Below are 19,532 nucleotides of genomic sequence, written 5' to 3' on the forward strand. Positions count from 1 at the left end.
AGGAACAATATTCCTACATTCAGTAATTATCTTAACAATATTTATCTTAACAAACCTTCTATGTGTCAGACATTGTCTTCAAGATTGAGGATAGGGTTGTAAAAAAATGGCCAAAACTCCAAGTCCTCATGGAACTTATATTCTAGGATCCCGTGGAGGGAGGGTATGGAAGAGGGGCAACAGACAGACAAGATGAATATTAAATATATGCCATGTTAGTGATAAGTGCTGAAGAAAATGGATAAAAAAGGCAAGGAAAGGGGATATCAAATATTGGGATGTGATATTTGAAATTTTAGACAGAGTGGCCAGGGAAGGCATCTCTGAAAAGGTGTCATTTAAATAAAGACCAGAAGTAAGGAAGCCAGTCATATGGATATCTAAGGGATGAATATCCAAGGTTTTTTGACTCACTAAATGTGCTGTCTACTTTCACCTAGATACTCCCCAATTTGCTTAGATTAGCTCTATGGGGAAATTTAGTAGAGAAGACCTTGCTGAAAGTCTGCATACAAGGAAATGAGCACCAGAAGAAAAGACTAAAAAAAAAAAAAAATTATCTAGAAATACATAGCCATGTAGGAATTTAGATAAGGGAGAAATTAAGCCACTAAGAGTATTACACGGAACAGAAAAAGAATAGATATTCAAAATTACTACCTTAAGTCAATTAAGAAAAGTCTAATTTAGATACATATATTCTAAGGTAAGTAAGTTTGCATTTTGGAAACATAAGATTTTAGAAGACTTTTATCCAAAATCAATATAAAACAGGGGTGCGTGGGTGGCTCAGTCGTCAAGCGTCTACCTTCGGCTCAGGTCATGATCCCAGGGTCCTGGGATGGAGCCCCACATCGGGGACCCTGCTCTGCGGGAAGCCTGCTTCTCCCTCTCCCACTCCCCCTGCTTGTGTTCCCTCTCTCGCTGTGTCTCTCTCTGTCAAATAAATAAAATCTTAAAAAAAAAAAAATTTACAAAATCAATACAAAACAGAAGGAGTGAACAAAAACAGTTATAGCACTAAAGGGGTAACTGAATATGCAATCACTCTAATTCAAAATCAAACATAAGTGTTAGCAATGGTTGTTTTCTCATTTAACTAGCTAATTCTTGTTCTTCCATTATCACAGACGTACAGTGAAAAGGGTCAGAGACCTGTGCAACACTGTGGTTAACCTCCTAAACTGACATAATGAACTAGAGAGAAATGCAGTATTGAATACTATTTAAAATGTAAATTAATATCTTACTTTTCATATCACAATGCAAATGAATACCTGCCTCTGCATATCATAAAATCACCTACTTTATAGATATAATAACATTATTAACTAAATTAGATTTTGCTTCTATTTCAGCAAAATGAAAATCTATAAAATGGATTAACTTTGATGTATCATTTAATATTCGTTTTGTTAACAATATTAAGAACAGTTTCCTCTCCTGAAATCTAGGCTGCCTCTCCCTTACCTTCGATAGGAAACTCTAAGCTATTTTTGGTGGGTACCAGATTATACTGTTTTCTCAAATGGAAGAAAAATGTGTACGTTGCTATGCTCTGAATGTGTGTCTACCTAAAATTCTTATGTTGAAATCCTAACCCCCAAAGATGATGGTATTAGGAGGTAGGCTCCCTTTGGAAGGTGCCTAAATCATGAGGATGGAACCCTCATCAATAGGATTAGTGCCCTATAAAAGAGCCTCCAAAGAGATCGCTAGCCTGTTCCACCATGGGAGGACACATCAAGAAGGTGCCAGCTATGAACCAGGAAGAGATCCCTTGCCCTACCATGCTGCCACTATGATCCTGGACTTACAACCACCAGAACTGTGAGAAATAAATTAATGTTGTTTATAAACCACCCAATCTGTGGAGTTTTGTTACAGCAGCCCACATGGACTAAGACATATCCAGCAGGTCGTCAATACATATTTATTGATTAGCTATGAATAAGAATATTCTGATTTTTATGGTTACATCTTCAGAAAATATATTTCTGGCAAAATTCATTAATCATTTATAAAAACAATTACTTTTTGGATTTTTTTTCCATATGTAATTATGACACCAATGTGTCAAGTCAGCTTAGATGTAATAAAAAATTCAGAACAGAACACACAGGAAATAAAACAAACAAACAAAAAATGTTAGTTTTAGATGGATACCAATTACAAAAGGTTCAGAAATAATACATTCAGCATAATCAAACCACAATGGTGTCAATCTACATGTAGAAGATTTTACAGGAACTGGAGAATCTGACACTAACACCGCTTCTCACCCATGGCTTTCAGAAGACATAGTCACATTAAGCAGAACAGATTAAATGTCCCTGATACAAGTTTCTCAAAGAATTTCTTTTTTTTTTTTTTTTTTTTTTAAGATTTTATTTATTTATTTGAGAGAGAGAGAATGAGAGAGAGCGAGTACATGAGAGGGGGGAGGGTCAGAGGGAGAAGCAGACTCCCCGCCAAGCAGGGAGCCCGATGCGGCACTCGATCCAGGGACTCCAGGATCATGACCTGAGCCGAAGGCAGTTGCTTAACCAACTGAGCCACCCAGGCGCCCCATCTCAAAGAATTTCTAATACTTAATTTGAATAAATCCTGAAATAATTTTTTGTTTGTTTTGTATGTTATGAATCATGCCTCTAAGCTAATGGCTTTTTACGGAAAAACTTTGCAACTTTAGAAAAATCTGAACAGTTTCTATTACTAATATGATATTACAAAAATAAACATTAACACAAAAAAATTATACATTTCTTTCTCATAGGTATCTCTATTCTTACTTCTAAAAATCTCATTTTGCATTTAAGTTCTAACATAGTCCTTAGCAAGAGAAATTGGTTTCATGTTCATTGAGATGATTTGCTATTTTGATAATTTTAAACTGAAGCAAAATCAAGGGGTTTTTTTTGTTGTTGTTGCTGTTGTTGTTACTTGAAACATGCATTATACAACATGTAGTTTCATTCAGGTAAGGATAGGTCTATTCCCACATGCTTCTACACATCCATTTACAAACACATATATATCAGTGAAAGAAAATGTTACTTGAATGATGGTTTATACACAGTGTAGTATTAGTGAATTAAGCATATTGCTATTCCCATATGCCTCTACACATGTGTAGAAACTTTTAATGAAAGAAGACGATACTTGAAAGATGGATTATACACAGTGGTTATTCCCATACACTATTCCCATACTCTTCTACACATATGTTTACAAACACCTGTATCTTGATAGCACAAAACCAGTCACATAGATCAATGGAACAGAACAGAAAACCCAGAAATGAACCCACAATTATATAGTCAATTAATCTTTGACAAAGCAGGAAAGAATATCCAATGGAAAAAAGACAGTCTCTTCAACGAATGGTATTGGAAAAACTGGACAGCAACGTGCAGAAGAATGAAACTGGACCACTTTCTTACACCATACACAAAAATAAATTCAAAATGGATGAAAGACCTAAATGTGAGACAGGTAACCATTAAAATCCTAGAGAAGAACACAGGCCATAGCAACTTCTTACTCAGTATGTTTCCTGAGGCAAGGGAAACAAAAGCAAAAATAAACTATTGAGACTTCATCAAAATAAAGTCCTTCTGCACAGCAAAAGAAATAATCAACAAAACTAAAAGGAAACCTAAGGAATGGGAGAAGATATTTGCAAATGACATATCTGATAAAGGGTTAGTATCCAAAATATATAAAGAACTTATAAAACTCAACACCCAAAAAACCCCCAAATAATCCAGTTAATAAATGGGCAGAAGACATGAATAGACATTTTTCCAAAGAATACATACAGATGGCCAACAGACACATGAAGAAGTTCAACATCATTGATCATCAGGGAAATACAAGTCAAAACTACAATGAGATATCACCTCACACCAGTCAGAATGGCTAAACTTAACAACACAAGAAACAACAGATGTTAGTGAGGATGTGGAGAAAGATGTTCTATTCAAAAATGTTGGTTTCACACGTATGGTGCAAAAAAGAAATCATCTTGGTGAGGATATCCTATACTGGTGGAAAAGTTAGTCTTCATAGGACCATTATGAAGATCATTTAAAAAAAGGGGTGGGGAGGGCGCCCAGGTGGCTCAGTGGGTTAAGCATCCACCTTCACGGCTTAGGTCATAATCCTGGGGTCCTGGGACCTGTACCCCCCCAATCCAGGCTCCCTGCTCAGTGGGGAGCCTGCTTCTCCCTCTTCCTCTGCCCACCCCCAGCTCGTGTTCTCTCTCTCACTATCTCTCTCTCTCAAATAAATAAATAAAATCTTAAAAAAAAAAAGTGTGGGGAGACTGAATTTAATTCTTTCATGATTTCTGCTACAAAGGAAGAATAAAATCAAAACATAAAGAAGCATATGGTAGTAAGGTGCCAGAGAAAGAAGTGAAAACATAAAGACAGATTCATGAAGTTTGTTTCCCTTTTTAGTATTAACACTGTTCCTTCAAATCATCCTCTAACAGTTTCCTTCCCTTGACCCTAACCTTTTCCCTCCACCTTCATTTCTAAGCCTCAGTCACTTAATAAGCTCTAGTCAATTTATCCTATACCTTTCTTAGAGCAATATATCTCCCATCTCATTCCTTGCCAGAATGAAAGATCAATCTTGGAACAAGCTCCGAAAAACCCAGAGAACTGACCAATGAGATGGGTCAGGATTCTTCTGCAGAGTGTTGTGATGGCAAAAGCAGCATAATATGCTCTGAATGACTGGTACTAATATAGTCCATAGTGTGCTCAGGAGACTAATGATCTATTCTCTAGGGATATTAGGCCAAATTGGCTGACCTCATCAATTAAGGGACCTAATACATGTCCTGAAGATCTTATAGGCTAACCACTAGATACCAAAGAACTAACACTAACGGTGGAGGAAAAAAACACACTGCATAATCTGATTATTAGCTAGAAGCATCCAAATCCAACCAATATCATTTATTACTACATGGTTCCAGTAGAACAGAAGCACTGGAAATATTTCCTTTCCTACTTTCTACATTTAACATGATGCTTTTCACAAAAGGCCACTGAGATCAGAACTAATGAAGAGCACAGACAATAACATATGAAAGTGCTGTGCCAACAGTAAAATCTTATACAATCTGTCATTATTATTAATAATACTCTCCCCAGCAAACACTGGCCTCATGTGGAAAACCCTCCATCTTTATGAATATATTCAATATCCAGAGTTAACTTCTTTTGCTTTCCAGAAAGAAAAATATATATATACACCAAAGAAAAAGTTAGGTTTTATCTGGAAATTTAATGATAAACGCAGAAAAATACTGTATATCACTCAGAGCAAATAAATATGACAAGGACAAAATACATGCTTAAATTAGCATGAAATGGGACATAACAACATCTCATATATTGAAGACCCAAACAAACAAGTAAAAAGTTTACACAGAACAAGAAAAACAAATAACTATAAAAAATACACTTTCTAAAACAACATTCATCAAAGTAAATAAAACCTTTAAATGCACATGACCTCCTAGTAAATGGTAATTGTTTCACCCAAGGGAAACAAAAACTAGCACCCCCAAAAAGGAGGGAGGAGAAGGTTCACAGAACATTACAAAAAGATGAGTCATCATAAAGCTTTGAAACTTGGTTTATTATAAAATAACATTTTAAGTATGCTACTTACAGCTCAGTAGTTTGTTATATGAGAAGAAAGTAGTGGAAGAAAAGTAAATAAAATGTTATGAGAACTTACAATGTCAGGGTATACTTCCTACCACTCTTAACAAAAATAATACAGGACTTAGAAAAACAACAGGAAAGAAAAGAACCACTGGACCTAACCTCTTGCAATAACTATGATTAGACTATTGATTAAGGACTAGTGTTGACTGACCTAAATAGAAAGTAACCAGTACCCTGGATGACTCATGAGAATGTGCCTTGTGAACCAAAAAACGTCACTTGTTTCTCCTCCGTTTTCTTCGAGCTTCCCTTCTAGAATGGACCTCTGTTTTTTTCCTGGGTCTCTAATTTACTGAACTAGAAGAATGGTTCTTAAATAAGTTTCAAAAATCAGTACATATATCTGACTTTTAGATATAGAGGAACATCGTTTTTCATAACCACAGAAACACATGTATTTGGGGGTTTTATTTGGACCAGTGATTTTTATTTATTTTTTTAAGATTTTATTTATTTGACACAGAGAGAGAGAGAGAGAGAGAGAGCACAAGCAGGGGGAGAGGCAGAGGGAGAGGGAGGGGGAGAAGTAGACTTCCCGCTGAGCAGAGAGCAGGATTCGACTCAGGGCTCCATCCCAGGATCCTGGGATCATGACCTGAGCCTAAGGTAGACGCTTAACAGACTGAGCCACCCAGGCACCCCTGGACCAGCAATTTTTAAAACTGTAGTTTCTGATTACCTTTTAAGTTGAACTTAAAATTTAAAAATCTTAACTATATTTTAGTGGTAACAATGTAATAAAGATTCAGCTTCTGGACTACAAAAAAGACCAAATTATAAGAAGATAATTTAAAGACACTGGCTAAGCAAAAGAATCAATAAGTTATTGGCCTTATTTATCCTATGCCCTCTATTTATAATTTGCTTCTAAACTCTAATGAAGAAAATTATATTCAGTGATAAAAATGCATTAATTCACTGATAGAAAAGCAAGAATATTCTCACGGAAGTTCAACTTACTGGAAAAGGTAAATATACATTCAAGAAATACACTATTTATTAAAGATTTCATTATGAAAATTAATATAATTATACATATTTATTTACATACATGGTTATAAAAATATGTATATGTAAAATAAATATTTTAAATACTATCATATAATTATGAAAAATAAGCATAAACAAGTTACTTTCCTTTTAGTTTTAAGTGACACATTTTTATTAAAAACTTTAATTGTTAAAGAAACTAACATTTTAGGTATGACCGAGTAGTTCACTTAGCTAGAAAAACCTTGTTTATATACACATAGCAAAATTTTAAAAAGCAACCAGAAAACTCCTTTCTGCATCAATTCTCCACATTTTTTATAACAAGATACGAACAAACATTTTATAAATAACATTTACTATATACATTCCCATTAAAGAAAATATGTTAAATTTACCAGTGGGTTTCATATTCCCATACGCTCTACCCCAAAACTCTAAGAGGAATTTCTAAATTTGACACTCTGAGTAAGATGGGATTTACTAATACACATTGCATTTTCATAAACTGTAAATTTTATTAAAAGTATTTGATAAAAATTTTAAATATATGATCAAAGATAAAAAATCAATATTTGTCTATTTTGCATTTAATATGGTTAACTCCCTATAAGATTTTAAATACTTTAACAACAGTATGTAAAATGTTCATCACATCACCAGGTAATGTAGCAATCTATAAATGCTTAATAGCCCAAGTGAAATATAACAAAATAAATGTAATAAAATATTACATATAATAAACACAAAGCTAATGAAATCCAATACTAATGGGATTTTTAAATATATATTAAAGACATACTTTAGAAGTATACATAGAAAAAAACTCTGCAAGTATAAAATCTGCAAACGAAAAATAAAAAGCAACAATATTCATTTTACTTGAATGCTTCATATAATTATAAAACAATCATCTATTCATAGAAACCATCAAGTAATGTAATTGTGTTTTCTTCAGGAAGATAACTTGCTTTTAAATTGTACTAAAATACACATAAGAAAAAAACTTACCATTTTAACCACTTTTAAGTATACATTTCAATGGTAGGAATTAAATACATTCATAATGTTGTGCAACCATCACCATATCCATCTACATAACTTATTTCATCTTGTTAAACTGAAACTATACCAAATGAACAGTAATTCCGTCTCCCTGCTCCTCCCAGCCCTTGGTCACCACCATTCTACTTTTAGTCTCTATAATTCTGACTACACTAAATACCTCATGTAAACAGAATCATACATGTCTTTTTATGACTGGTTTATTTCACTTAGCAAAATGTCTTCAAGACTCATCCATGCTGAGGCAGACAAGAGAATTTTCTCCCTTTTTAAGGCTGAACAATACTCCCTTGTATATATATGCCACATTTTGCTTATCTATCATCCAATGAACATTCCACGTTTAGCTATTGTGAATAATGTTGCTATAAACTTGTGTACAAATACTGCTTAGAGACCCTTCTTTTAATTCTCTTAAGTATATATTCACAAATGGAGTTGCTGAATCCTATGTTAAGTCTACTTTTAATTTTTTGAGAAACCACCACCTTGCTTTCCACAGCAGCTCTACCATTTTCCATTCCCACCAACAGCACACAAGATTCCAATTTTTCTACGTTCTTACCAACACTTGTTTTCTGGGTTTTTTGATAGTCGCCATCCTAATGGGTATGAAGTTGTACCACATTGTGGTTTGAGTTGCATTACCATAATGATTAGTAATATCAAGCATCTTTTCATTCATATATCTTCTTTAGAGAAATGTCTATTCAAGTCCATTTTGAATTGGGTTGTTTTTTGTTACTGAGTTTTAGAAGTTTTCTATATATTCTGGATATTAAACCCTCAGATTTGCAGATATTTTCTCCCATTCTGTGAGTTGCCTTTTTACTCTGTGGATAGTGTCTTTTTTTTTTTTAATTTTATTTATTTGAGAGAGGGAGAGAGAGAGAGAGAGAGCACAAGCAGGGGGAGGGGCAGAGGCAGAGGAAGAAGCAGACTCCCCGCTGAGCAGGGAGCCCGATGCGGGGCTCTATCCCAGGACCCTGGGATCATGACCTGAGCTGAAGGCAGATGCTTAACCGACTGAGCCACCCAGGCGCCCCTGGATAGTGTCTTTTAATGCACAATTTATTTTTTAATTTTCATAAAGTACAATTTGTCTTTTTTCTTTTGCTAACTGTGCCTTTGGTGTTATATCCACGAAATCACTGCCAAATCCAATGTCATAAATAAAGCTTTTGCCCTATGTTTTCTTTCTTTTTTTTTTTTTAAGATTTTATTTATTTGAGAGAGAGAGAATGAGTGAGAGAGAGCACGCACATGAGAGAGGGGAGGGTCAGAGGGAGAAGCAGACTCCCTGCTCAGCAGGGAGCCCGATGCAGGACTCAATCCCAGGACTCCAGGATCATGACCTGAGCCGAAGGCAGTCACTTAACCAACTGAGCCACCCAGGCGTCCCTGCCCTAAGTTTTCTTCTAAGAGTTTTATAGTTTTAGGTGTTATATTTAGGTCTTTGGTCCATTTTGAGTTAATTTCTGTATATGGTGGTAGGTAAGGGTCTTACTTCATTCTTTTGCATGTGGATATCCAGTTTTCCCCATGCCATTTGTTGAAAAGAGTGTCCTTTCCCTATTGAATGGTATTGGTATCCTTGTCAAAAATCATTTGACCAGATATGTAGAGGTTTATTTCTGGGCTCTATGCTCTATTCCATTTGTTTATATGTCTGACTTTATGCTACTACCACAGTTTTGATTACTATAGCTTTGTAGTAATTTGTCTTTAAAAATTATTTTGACCCTTCGGGGTCCCTTGAGATTCCACATAAAATTTAGGGTGGATTTTTCTATTTCTTTAAAAACATCATTGGGATTTTGATATGGAATGCACTGAATTTGTAGATTGCTTTGAGTACTACTGACATTAACAATATTAAGTGTTCTAATCCATGAATACAACATTTGTTTCATTTTTTTATGTCTTCTTTAAATTTCTTTCAGCGATGTTCTACAGTTTTCATTGTACAAGTTTTTCACTTTCTTGGTGAAGTTAATTTCCTAAGCATTTTATTCTTTTCAATGCTACTGTGATTGTAACTGCTTTTTGTAACTTCCTTTTTTCAGATGGTTGATTGTTCGTGTATGGTAACTTTTTTTTTTTTTTTTAAAGATTTTATTTATTTGACACAGAGAGAGAGACAGCGAGAGAGGGAACACAAGCAGGGGGAGTGGGAGAGGGAGAAGCAGGCTCTCCGCCGAGCAGGGTGCCCGATGCGGGGCTTGATCCCAGGACCCTGGGATCATGACCTGAGCCGAAGGCAGACGCTTAACGACTGAGCCACCCAGGCGCCCCATGTGTATGGTGACTTCTGACTGTCAACTTTATATCCCGCTACTTTAATGAATTCATTTATTTGTTCTAACAGGTTGGGTTTTGCAGGGGTTTTCGGTTTGTTTGTTTTTTGTGAAATCCATAGGGTTTTCTACACATAAGATCACATCATCTGCAAACAGAGAATTTTACTTCCTCTTTCTAATTTGGATGACTTTTCTTTCTTTTTCTTGACTAATTGCTCTAGCTAGAACTTCCAGTACTATGTTGAATAGAAGTGGTGAAAGCAGACTTCCTTGCCTTCTTCCTGATCTTAGAGGAAACACTTTCAGTCTTTCGTCATTGAGTATGATGTTCACTGTGAGTTTTTCATAAAAGACTTATTGAGATAGTTTCCTTCTATTCCTAGTTTGTTGAGTGTTTTATCATGAAAGGATGCTGAATTTTGTCAAATGCTTTTTCTGCATCCATTGAAATGATCATGTATTTTTTTCTTTTCATTCTGTTGATACTACAGATGCTGATATTACAGATTAAATTGATTAATTTTTATATGTTGAACCATCCTTGCATTCTTGGAATAAATCCCACCTGGTCATCATACATAGGCCTTTTAATATGCTACTGAATTCTGTTTGCTAGTATTTTGAGGATTTTTGTGTCAATGTTTATAAGGAATATTGGCCTATAGTTTTCTTGTAGTGCCCTTGGTATCAAGGTAATTCTGGCCTCATAAAATGAGTTAGGAAGCATTCCTCCCTCTTCAATTTTTTTAGGGTAAGTCTGAGAATTGAAAATAATTATTCTTTAAATGTTTGGTAGAATTCACCAGTGAAGGCATCAGGTCAAGGGTTTTTCTTGTCAGTAGATTTTTTTATTACTGATTTAATCTCCTTACTAGTTACAGGTCTATTCAAATTTTTTATTTCTTCATGATTTAGTCTTGGTAGGTTTTGTGTTTCTAGGAATTTGTCTAGTTCATCTAGGATATCCAAATTGTTGACATACTGTTCATAGTACTCTTATATAATCCTATTTCTACAGAATTGGTAGTAATGTCCCCATTTTCAATCTTATAATTTAGGCCATCTCTCCTTTTTATTAGTCTATCTAGCTATGACTGTCAATTTTATTGATCTCTTCAATTTGGCTTCATTAATTTTCTCTATTGTTTTTCTGTTCCCTATATCATTTATCTCTGCTCTAATCTTTAATTTCTTTCCCTCTGCTACCTTTGGGTTTAGTTTGTCCTCCTTTTTCTAGTTTCTTACATTACAAATTTAAGTTGTTGATTTGTATAGTTGACATACATTATATTACTTTCGGGTGACAACACAGTAATTCAACATTTATACACATTACAAAATGCATTTATATACATTATGAAAGATTTGACATCTCTCTTGATTTTTAATGTAAGCAATTATAGCTATAAATTTCTCCCGTTGCACAGATTTTGCTGTCCCATAAGTTTTAGTATGTTGTATTTTTTTCATTCCTAAGTATTTCCTAATTTCCCTTGTGACTTCTTCTTTGATCCATTGGTTGTTTAGGAGTATTTCATTTTGCACAAATTCATGAATTTTCCAGCTACCATATGGTCTATCTTAAAAAATGTCCCACATGCACTTGAGACAGATGTGTATGCTACTGTTAAGAAGAGTGTTCTGCATATATGTTAGATTTAGTTGGTTTACTGTGTTGTTTAAGGCCTTTATTTCCTTACTAATATTTTTCTGATTATTCTAGAGACTACCGTGAGTGTGGTATTAAAATCTTTAGCTATTATTATGATGCAATGTTTCTTTTCAATTCTGTCAGGTGTTGCTTCTATATTTTGATGGCCTGACACTAGATGCATAAATATTTATAATCGCTATGTCTTATTGCTGTATTAAACCTTTAATTAATATATTTATTAATATATAATGTCTTTTATAATCTAATTAAAATTTTCTTACTACCTCAATTCAATTAAAAATTAAGCTGAGACTTCAGGAAGACTGTTTAAAAAAAAAGACTATTCCATTTTATAATTTACCTGTGTGAATCCAAATTATGCAAAAAAAAAAAAAAAAGACACTGATGTTGATTTCAAAGTTTTGCACTCAACAAAATGCCTCTGTTCCATAACTGATTTTGTAAAAAGTAAATTATATAAACAAATTTATATTATGCAATGCTGTTTTTATCTGTTTTATATTTGGGATGGATTATTAGAGAGAGAAAAAAGAATTCTGCTGTTAAAAAATTTATGAAAAACCGTATCCTATGGCTACACCATGGTACTTTCTAGAGCAGAGAAACATAAAACACAGGTCTTAATGAGGTAACATCAAATGAGCTAAGGGAAAACTCTACAGACTATACCAATTTTCAGAATTCTAAGGCAAAATTTTGTGCCATTATATAATTCACAGATATCTAATGGCATCATGAGAGTAGTATCTGGCATTGTTCACACCAGCTGGAGAGCACCAATTATTCATATTTCTCCCTAACACTACATTCAGTGACATTAGGTTGGTAGCTTGAAATGGGCAATAGGAATATGTATATCATGAAAATCTGCAAAAGAAAATCAATCAAGGTTTTTGTTTTTTAAATCTATACCCCACCCTGACTCTCAGACCAGGTATTAAATATTTACCAGTGTAACACTAGAATATTAAACTGCAGAAGGTATTTTGATACAAAGGTCACTTATAGTACCTACATAATTTTTTTAAGACAGAAACATTTTTTTTTCAAATAAACAATGGTAAAATGCAATGTAAAATAAAAGTTTAGTTCAAAGAAACCTATATTTTAAAAAAATAAGGGAGAGAAAATACTGTATCTTGACAGTCCATTCCATCTGAAATTTTAATAGTTCTTCCTTAAAAAAAAAAAAAAATGCATCTCCCCGCAAGAACTATGGCATTGATCCTGTCTCTTAGAAAAGTTCCTAATTTTTTCAATAATTTGAGGTCAAATGAAATAAATTAAACTCTTCCTCTCTGTGGCCAATCAGCCTTCAATATTTAAAGAGACAAAACTGGGGCACCTGGGTGGCTCAGTCCTTAAGCTAAGCGTCTGCCTTTGGCTCAGGTTGTGGTCCCAGGGTCCTGGGATTGAGCCCCACGTCGGGCTCCCTGCTCGGCGGGAAGCCTGCTTCTCCCTCTTCCACTCCCCCTGCTTGTGGTCCCTCTCTCGCTCTCTCTCTCTGTCAAATAAATAAAGATCTTTTATAAATAAATAAAGAGACAAAACATACAGTTTCAGGATTTTCTCTTTGATGTTTACTCTACGTTAAAGATTATAAAGATTTTCAAGTAAAATATTGCTACTGATCTTAAGAAAAATCCATCATGCAGAGCATAATTAATTTTTTTATAAAGAAAATTATATCTGGTACCATGACAACTTCAGCAAATCTAGTAATTATGAAATTAATATTAAATGTTAGAATATCAAAATAGAGAAGATAATTATTTTGAATATGCATAAAATCAACCTTACAACCTTAGTCTGATATTTATCATAATTCATTTTGCATCAGTTTAGATACCAGCTCATTTTCTCAGTCCTCCTATCTGTTTCTCACCAGGTTTCTCCAACTACTTCATCAGACCAGGCCTGCCATACTGAGGTTGGAATCACATAAAAGTCTTGAGCCCGAGAAGTGACCTCAGTACCCAAGGGACATTCCTTTTATTTGTGCCTCACATCTGTCCTCCAGTTAACTTTGACTTTTATTCATTCACTTAAAAATCATTACAAACCCACCATGCTATAGGCCTTGTGCAAGACACTGGAGATATGGAAAACAAGAAAAACATGTCCATGACTTCATGGAGGACAGTCCACTGAACAAATAATCTCATAAAAAGTTATAATTATAAATTATTATTAATGCTGTGAAAGAAAAGTATATGACTCCATGAAAGTGTAACAGGGAGACCTGCCCCCTTTGGAGGCTCAGAAAAAACTTCCCTGAGAAAGTGAAATTTGAGTCAAGACCTGAAGGATCATGATGAGGAGAGTTCCAAAGTACAAAGGAAACAGCACTTTTTCAATTCCAGACATGCTGGTTTCACCTTTCCTGAACTTTTATTTCCACCTTTGCTGTCTCTCGGCATTTTTCTCCTGAATTTTATTGTATCTAGTGACCAGCTCCAACCCTTCCTATCCCTGTAATAGTAACAACAGCTAATGTTAATATTGAGTTCATACTACTTGGAAGATATCATTCTGAGCAATTTATGTATGTGAACTCATCTAATCCTCACAGTGACCATGAATTAGGTCACATTTCCTCACTTTACAGATGAAGAATCTGAAGCACAGTCATAAGTTACTTGCCCAAAATTACACGCTACTGGTACTAGTCCTTGAATGTCCATCATCTCCCTTATAACCTATCACTCTTACAGAAACCCCAAGGTACCGAACTAAACTGGCACTAGTATTTAGGCAAAGAATACCAAGTCTCCTATACCCTCCAAACTGCTACCATCTTCAACTAGGCAGGTCATGCTTTTTCTCTGGTTTTCAAGAAATTATGAATGAAACATTGACCAAGGTGGCCTACGCTAAAACATCTCCAGGGAGAAAAATTTTTTTAGAATAAGTAATATTCTTATAAAAAGTTATTCACCAGATTATGAAATAATGAAAACTGGGCTAGGAGAAAGAGTTATAATTTATTCAATTCCTTCTGTACCTCCCAAGGAAGAGGAAGATAAGAAAAATTTTTATTTTCTTTTAATCCAAATTTGTAAAACTGTATTTGTTTTGTAAAACATGTATTTGTTTTGTAACAACATGTAAAAATCATGTTTTGTAAAACATGTATTTGCAAAACTAAATTAATATCCACTAAATTGGTTATGATGTAGAAGAAATTCCCAAAATTATTTTCTTTTGATAAGCAACTTTTAAATGATTAAAAAAAAAAAAAAAGAAAGAACCATTAAATGACCAAGGCCTCACCGAAAACTACATTTAGATATTTTTTAAAATTCTTGTTATGATCAAAAGTTTCATTTATAAATTCACCATTGAAGGTGATATGAAAAACAGTAATCAAGTGGATGATTGATACAAGTGAGTGTATGACTCATAGTTTGCAAAGGAAAATAATTTTGGGGAAAAGGCTCAGGAAGAAAAGAAGCAAATAATGGATTCTGGAAGAAATCAAGACCTTTCCTGTCCAAGTACTGTCACCAGTTTTTATTACTTGAAGATTAAGGGAATAGTGAATAAAGCTGTCTGCCAGACAGCAGAAAAGGTAAGAAATAACATTGTCTCTAAATGTACCTCACATGAAAGTTTTCAGAAATAACATTTATAAAATTAAACTTTCTATAAAAAGTTACTAGAAAACCCAACTCAAATCAGAACAATGGAAATGTCAAAATAAACCAACATTATATTTGTCAGAACCTTGAACAAAATGAAACGTCAGGATAGGTCAAGTTGTAGAATCGTCTAATTTTATTCCACCTGGTTTTAGAACAAAGGCAGATCCAATACTGATTTTTAGGAGATTTTGTAGGGCTTGGTTTGTTTTTGTTTGGCTCTTTTTTTACTCTAAGTTTAATGTAAGATAAATATTTAGTTTTTGCTATTAGGGTTCAAAAAATTTATACAATGAGCTTTAGTTTCTGGTTCCAGAGGTCAAATTCAAGCCACTGAATTCAAATTGTTCCACTTTTTTACTAATTGTCCCTTCCCTCTCATATATATCTCAATTACATCATATATATATATTTATATGTACTTTTTTTTTTTAGGCTCACATTTAGGTATGGGTGTTAATTGTTAACCATGCATTATGAATCTTTACAGAAAATGAAGAGAATTTCATTTTGATTAAGTTGTATTTAACAAGAAGTTTTATCCAATTTAGTATTTTATTTACATTTTTGTGTATATTTTAGAGTCCCTACTACATGACAGCACTGAGCTAGATATTTTATACACATAATCTAATTTAAGAATACTGGGCTTACCTTGTTATATATATATATATATATACACACTGCCTACGGATAAGGTAAACGAATATTTTTGTGATCAAGCAACCTAAGTCATATCACTGATGGCTTTCATATGAGCAACATCCAGCCATTCCAGCATACTTTATGCATATAGCTTAGAACTTAGTTCATAAAAACTGTCTGATCCAACTTAAAGAAGTCTCAAAAAAAAAAAAAAATTAAAGGCTGTGTATGTCTGTGTGTATGCACACAAATGTGTGTTAGATGACTGATTCAAACCTAGGCAGTCCAATTATAAAATCTTTGCTCTTAACCACTAAGCCACTATATCCTGGAAAAGAAGAAAGGTGTGACTTTTAGAATGGAAATAACCGATTTAGGTAGTAATAGTACTTCTAAAATAAGAAACCATATTTCTGAAGTCAGTACACTAAGTATTAGCATTAAGTTATAAAAACACATTTGATGAAAATTTACTATGATAAAGATTTTTTTTTTCCTTTTGTAAATGTGCTTAATTTCCAGAAAGTTTCCAGCTTTGTCTTTTTGGATATTATATCACCTAACATTTTTTTTAATCTCTTTATAGAGTTTAAAGCAATTTTGTATCTAAAACTTTATATAATCCTGCCAGCAACACTAAATAAGGCAAGTATGATGGTTAATTGGATATGTCAACTTTGCTGGGCCACAGTGCCCAGATATTTCATCAAACATTATTGTAGATGTTTCTGTGAAGGTTTTCCTTGTTTTTTTTTTGTTGTTTTTTTTAGATGAGATTAAAATTTAAATTACTATACTAAGTAAAGCAGATTACCCTCCATAAAGTGGGTGGGCCCCATCCAATTAGTGAAAAGCCTTAATAGAACAAAGACTGATCTCCTTGGAACAAGAAGGAATTCTGCCAGCAGATTGCTTTTGGCCTCAAACTGCAATTCTTACCTGGGTCTCTAGCCTGCCAGCCTACTGTGCACATTTTGGACTTACCAACCCTCTTTGAGATTCAATTCCTTGAAATCAATCATTCAATCTCTGCTCCTCCCCATACACACATACACACACACACACACACACACACATATCCTGTTGGTTCTGTTTCTCTGAAGAACTCTAAATCAAATAGCAAGGTAGTTAAGAAGTCTAACAAAACAAGGAACAGGAATTCACATCCTCATTTTTGTCTCTAGTCATTCCTGAAAAGATACCAAAATTATCAAGAGTCTATGCTAGAACTCAGTTTTCATATCCAAACCACTCAGCCAGTGTCATGTTCTTTTTCTTTTAAAACTATTATTTGACAAAACTAATCAACTCTGCAAAACACTATGGCAGATCCTCAAAAAGTTAAGCATAGTCACCCATATGATGCAGCAATTCCACTCCTAGGTATATACCCAAGAGAAGTTAAAACATATGTGACACAAAAACTTGTATATGAATGTTCATAACAGCATTATTCACAGCAGCCAAAAAGTAGAAACACAAGTGCCATCAATTGGTGAATGCATAAAGAGGATGTCCATAAATGCCGTAGTTCAGGGAAAAAAGAAATGAAGTACACACAACAATGGATGAATCTACAACTTGGATGCTACAACTTGGATGCTACAACTTGGATGAATCTTGAAAACATGCTAAATAATACAAAGCAAATGCAAAAGGGCACATATAATATGAAGCCATTTATATGAAATGGCCAGATTAGGAAACTCCATACAGACAAAAAAAAAAAAAAAAGATTAATAATAGTTGTCAAGGGCAAGGAGAAGGTCAATGCAGAGTGAATGCTAATGGAATATAGGATTCCCTATTGGAGTGATGAAATGCTCCTGAATTAGATAGTGATGATTGTAAAACCTTGTGAATATACTAAAAACCACTGAATTGTACACTTTAAAATTGTAAATATTAAGAAAAGTGAATATCTCAATTTGAAAAGTGTTAAAAAACAATAACACTAATCAACTTACCTGGCCTTTTTGTGGTGCCAAACAACGAACAACTTCATCCACCATTACCGGAATATGTAATTTAGTCACGGCTTCGAAATCTCTATCTTGAGATCTGTGTATCTCCTGAGTTCCAGTTTGATCTGTTTGCTCCTGGGCTTCATATTCACTATATCTTTGTGCTGTATCGTGTATTTTTTTTGGCCAGACACCTAAATTAAATATGCCAGATTCCAACCAGCATGAAAGAAATTCTTTATAGATTCTACAAAAATATGGGTATCGAAGCATTCTGTAGGTCAACAAATCTAGAAAAAAAATTAAAAATATGATTGTTGATTTTTAAAATATACAATTTTATATAACTTTTTAATGTGGCCTGATAAGCTCTAAAACCATTAACGTTTTAATGATCAGGGATGAAAAATTGATCATTAAGTCATCATTTTTTGGAAATATACTTTTCTAACCTTAATTAACTCTAAAGAATGGATTCGGTGCGTTAGAACTATTTATTTAGAAAAGTTATCTGGCGGGGGGTTAGGGGATGGGGTAACAAGGTGATAGGCATTAAGGAGGGAATGTGATGTATTGAGCACTTGTGAGCAGTTGTGATGTATATACAATTGATGAATCAATGAACTCTACCTCTGAAACTAATAATACACTATCTGTTAATTAATTGAATTTAAATTTAAAAATAGCTATTTGGATGATTAAAGGGATTACGAATATTATCCTATTTCAGGTTCAGGTGGTCTTTTATTTTAAGCTCTTCTATTTGTTTTTCTCATGTTAAAGCTTCATCTTCAGTTTAACTTTGTTTGAAAAATTGTCCCTGGAAAAAGATATGCATGTTTATCCAAAAAGAAATGAGGGTAAAAATCAGTTTGTGAAAATCTTGCAGACTTGTTATGAATATTCTCCTGATGAGATTATCTCACCATGGCCTCTATCAGTAAAGCATGTTCCAATTTAAATTATAACTTTATAAACACTCAACTGAGCATACTTTGGCATGCTTTGTGTGTCCCCGGCCCCCCCCAAAACAAGTAAATAAATAATTAATACATTCCTTAACTTTCTCACACTTGTTCTTTTTGATTCTGCAATCTGTAACTGTTTCAAATGCAGAGGAAAAAGTATTTATGAAATATAGTAACAGAAAACCTTTTGGAAACACTATGCTCTTTATATATTAGATTTTAAGCAACGTTTTTAATACTACTACAGTAAATACCAAGTTAACACTCTTCTTCCTTCCTTATAGATTATTGGTTATTTAAGAATAAGACCCACATCTTTATATCCACAAAAGCAGATGCACACTAGGTGCTTCATAAGTGTTTTCTGAAGAAGAAAAAAAAAAATGAATGGATGGAAGGGTAAACTCTAGATTCTACAGAATATTTTTATCAAAACTTACTTTAGGAAATTTCACCTGCCTGACTGTACCAAAAACCACATTCTCAAAATGCTTCAAGAAACATAAATATCTCCCCCACCAAAAAAAACATAAA

General features: G+C 33.8%; 1 protein-coding gene and 1 long non-coding RNA gene across 3 annotated transcripts in view; both read right to left on the reverse strand.

The window, feature by feature from the left end:
• Window positions 1-19,532, reverse strand: part of LOC145716168 (uncharacterized) — a 453,113-nt gene that overhangs the window by 194,999 nt on the left and 238,582 nt on the right. The gene's annotated exons all lie outside the window — the stretch shown is intronic.
• The window catches only part of METTL15 (methyltransferase 15, mitochondrial 12S rRNA N4-cytidine), a 183,412-nt gene that overhangs the window by 161,876 nt on the left and 2,004 nt on the right, over window positions 1-19,532 (reverse strand). For both annotated transcript variants that reach the window (XM_031025070.2, XM_081798434.1), the window contains exon 2: window positions 18,034-18,320. In XM_031025070.2, coding sequence (XP_030880930.2) covers window positions 18,034-18,303 — 270 coding nt within the window. In that variant the 5' untranslated portion in view covers window positions 18,304-18,320. The remainder of the gene's footprint in view (window positions 1-18,033; window positions 18,321-19,532) is intronic.

This window comes from Leptonychotes weddellii, chromosome 11, assembly GCF_054177405.1.
Source record: "Leptonychotes weddellii isolate Sample4059 chromosome 11, ASM5417740v2, whole genome shotgun sequence".
Classification (NCBI taxonomy): domain Eukaryota; kingdom Metazoa; phylum Chordata; class Mammalia; order Carnivora; family Phocidae; genus Leptonychotes; species Leptonychotes weddellii.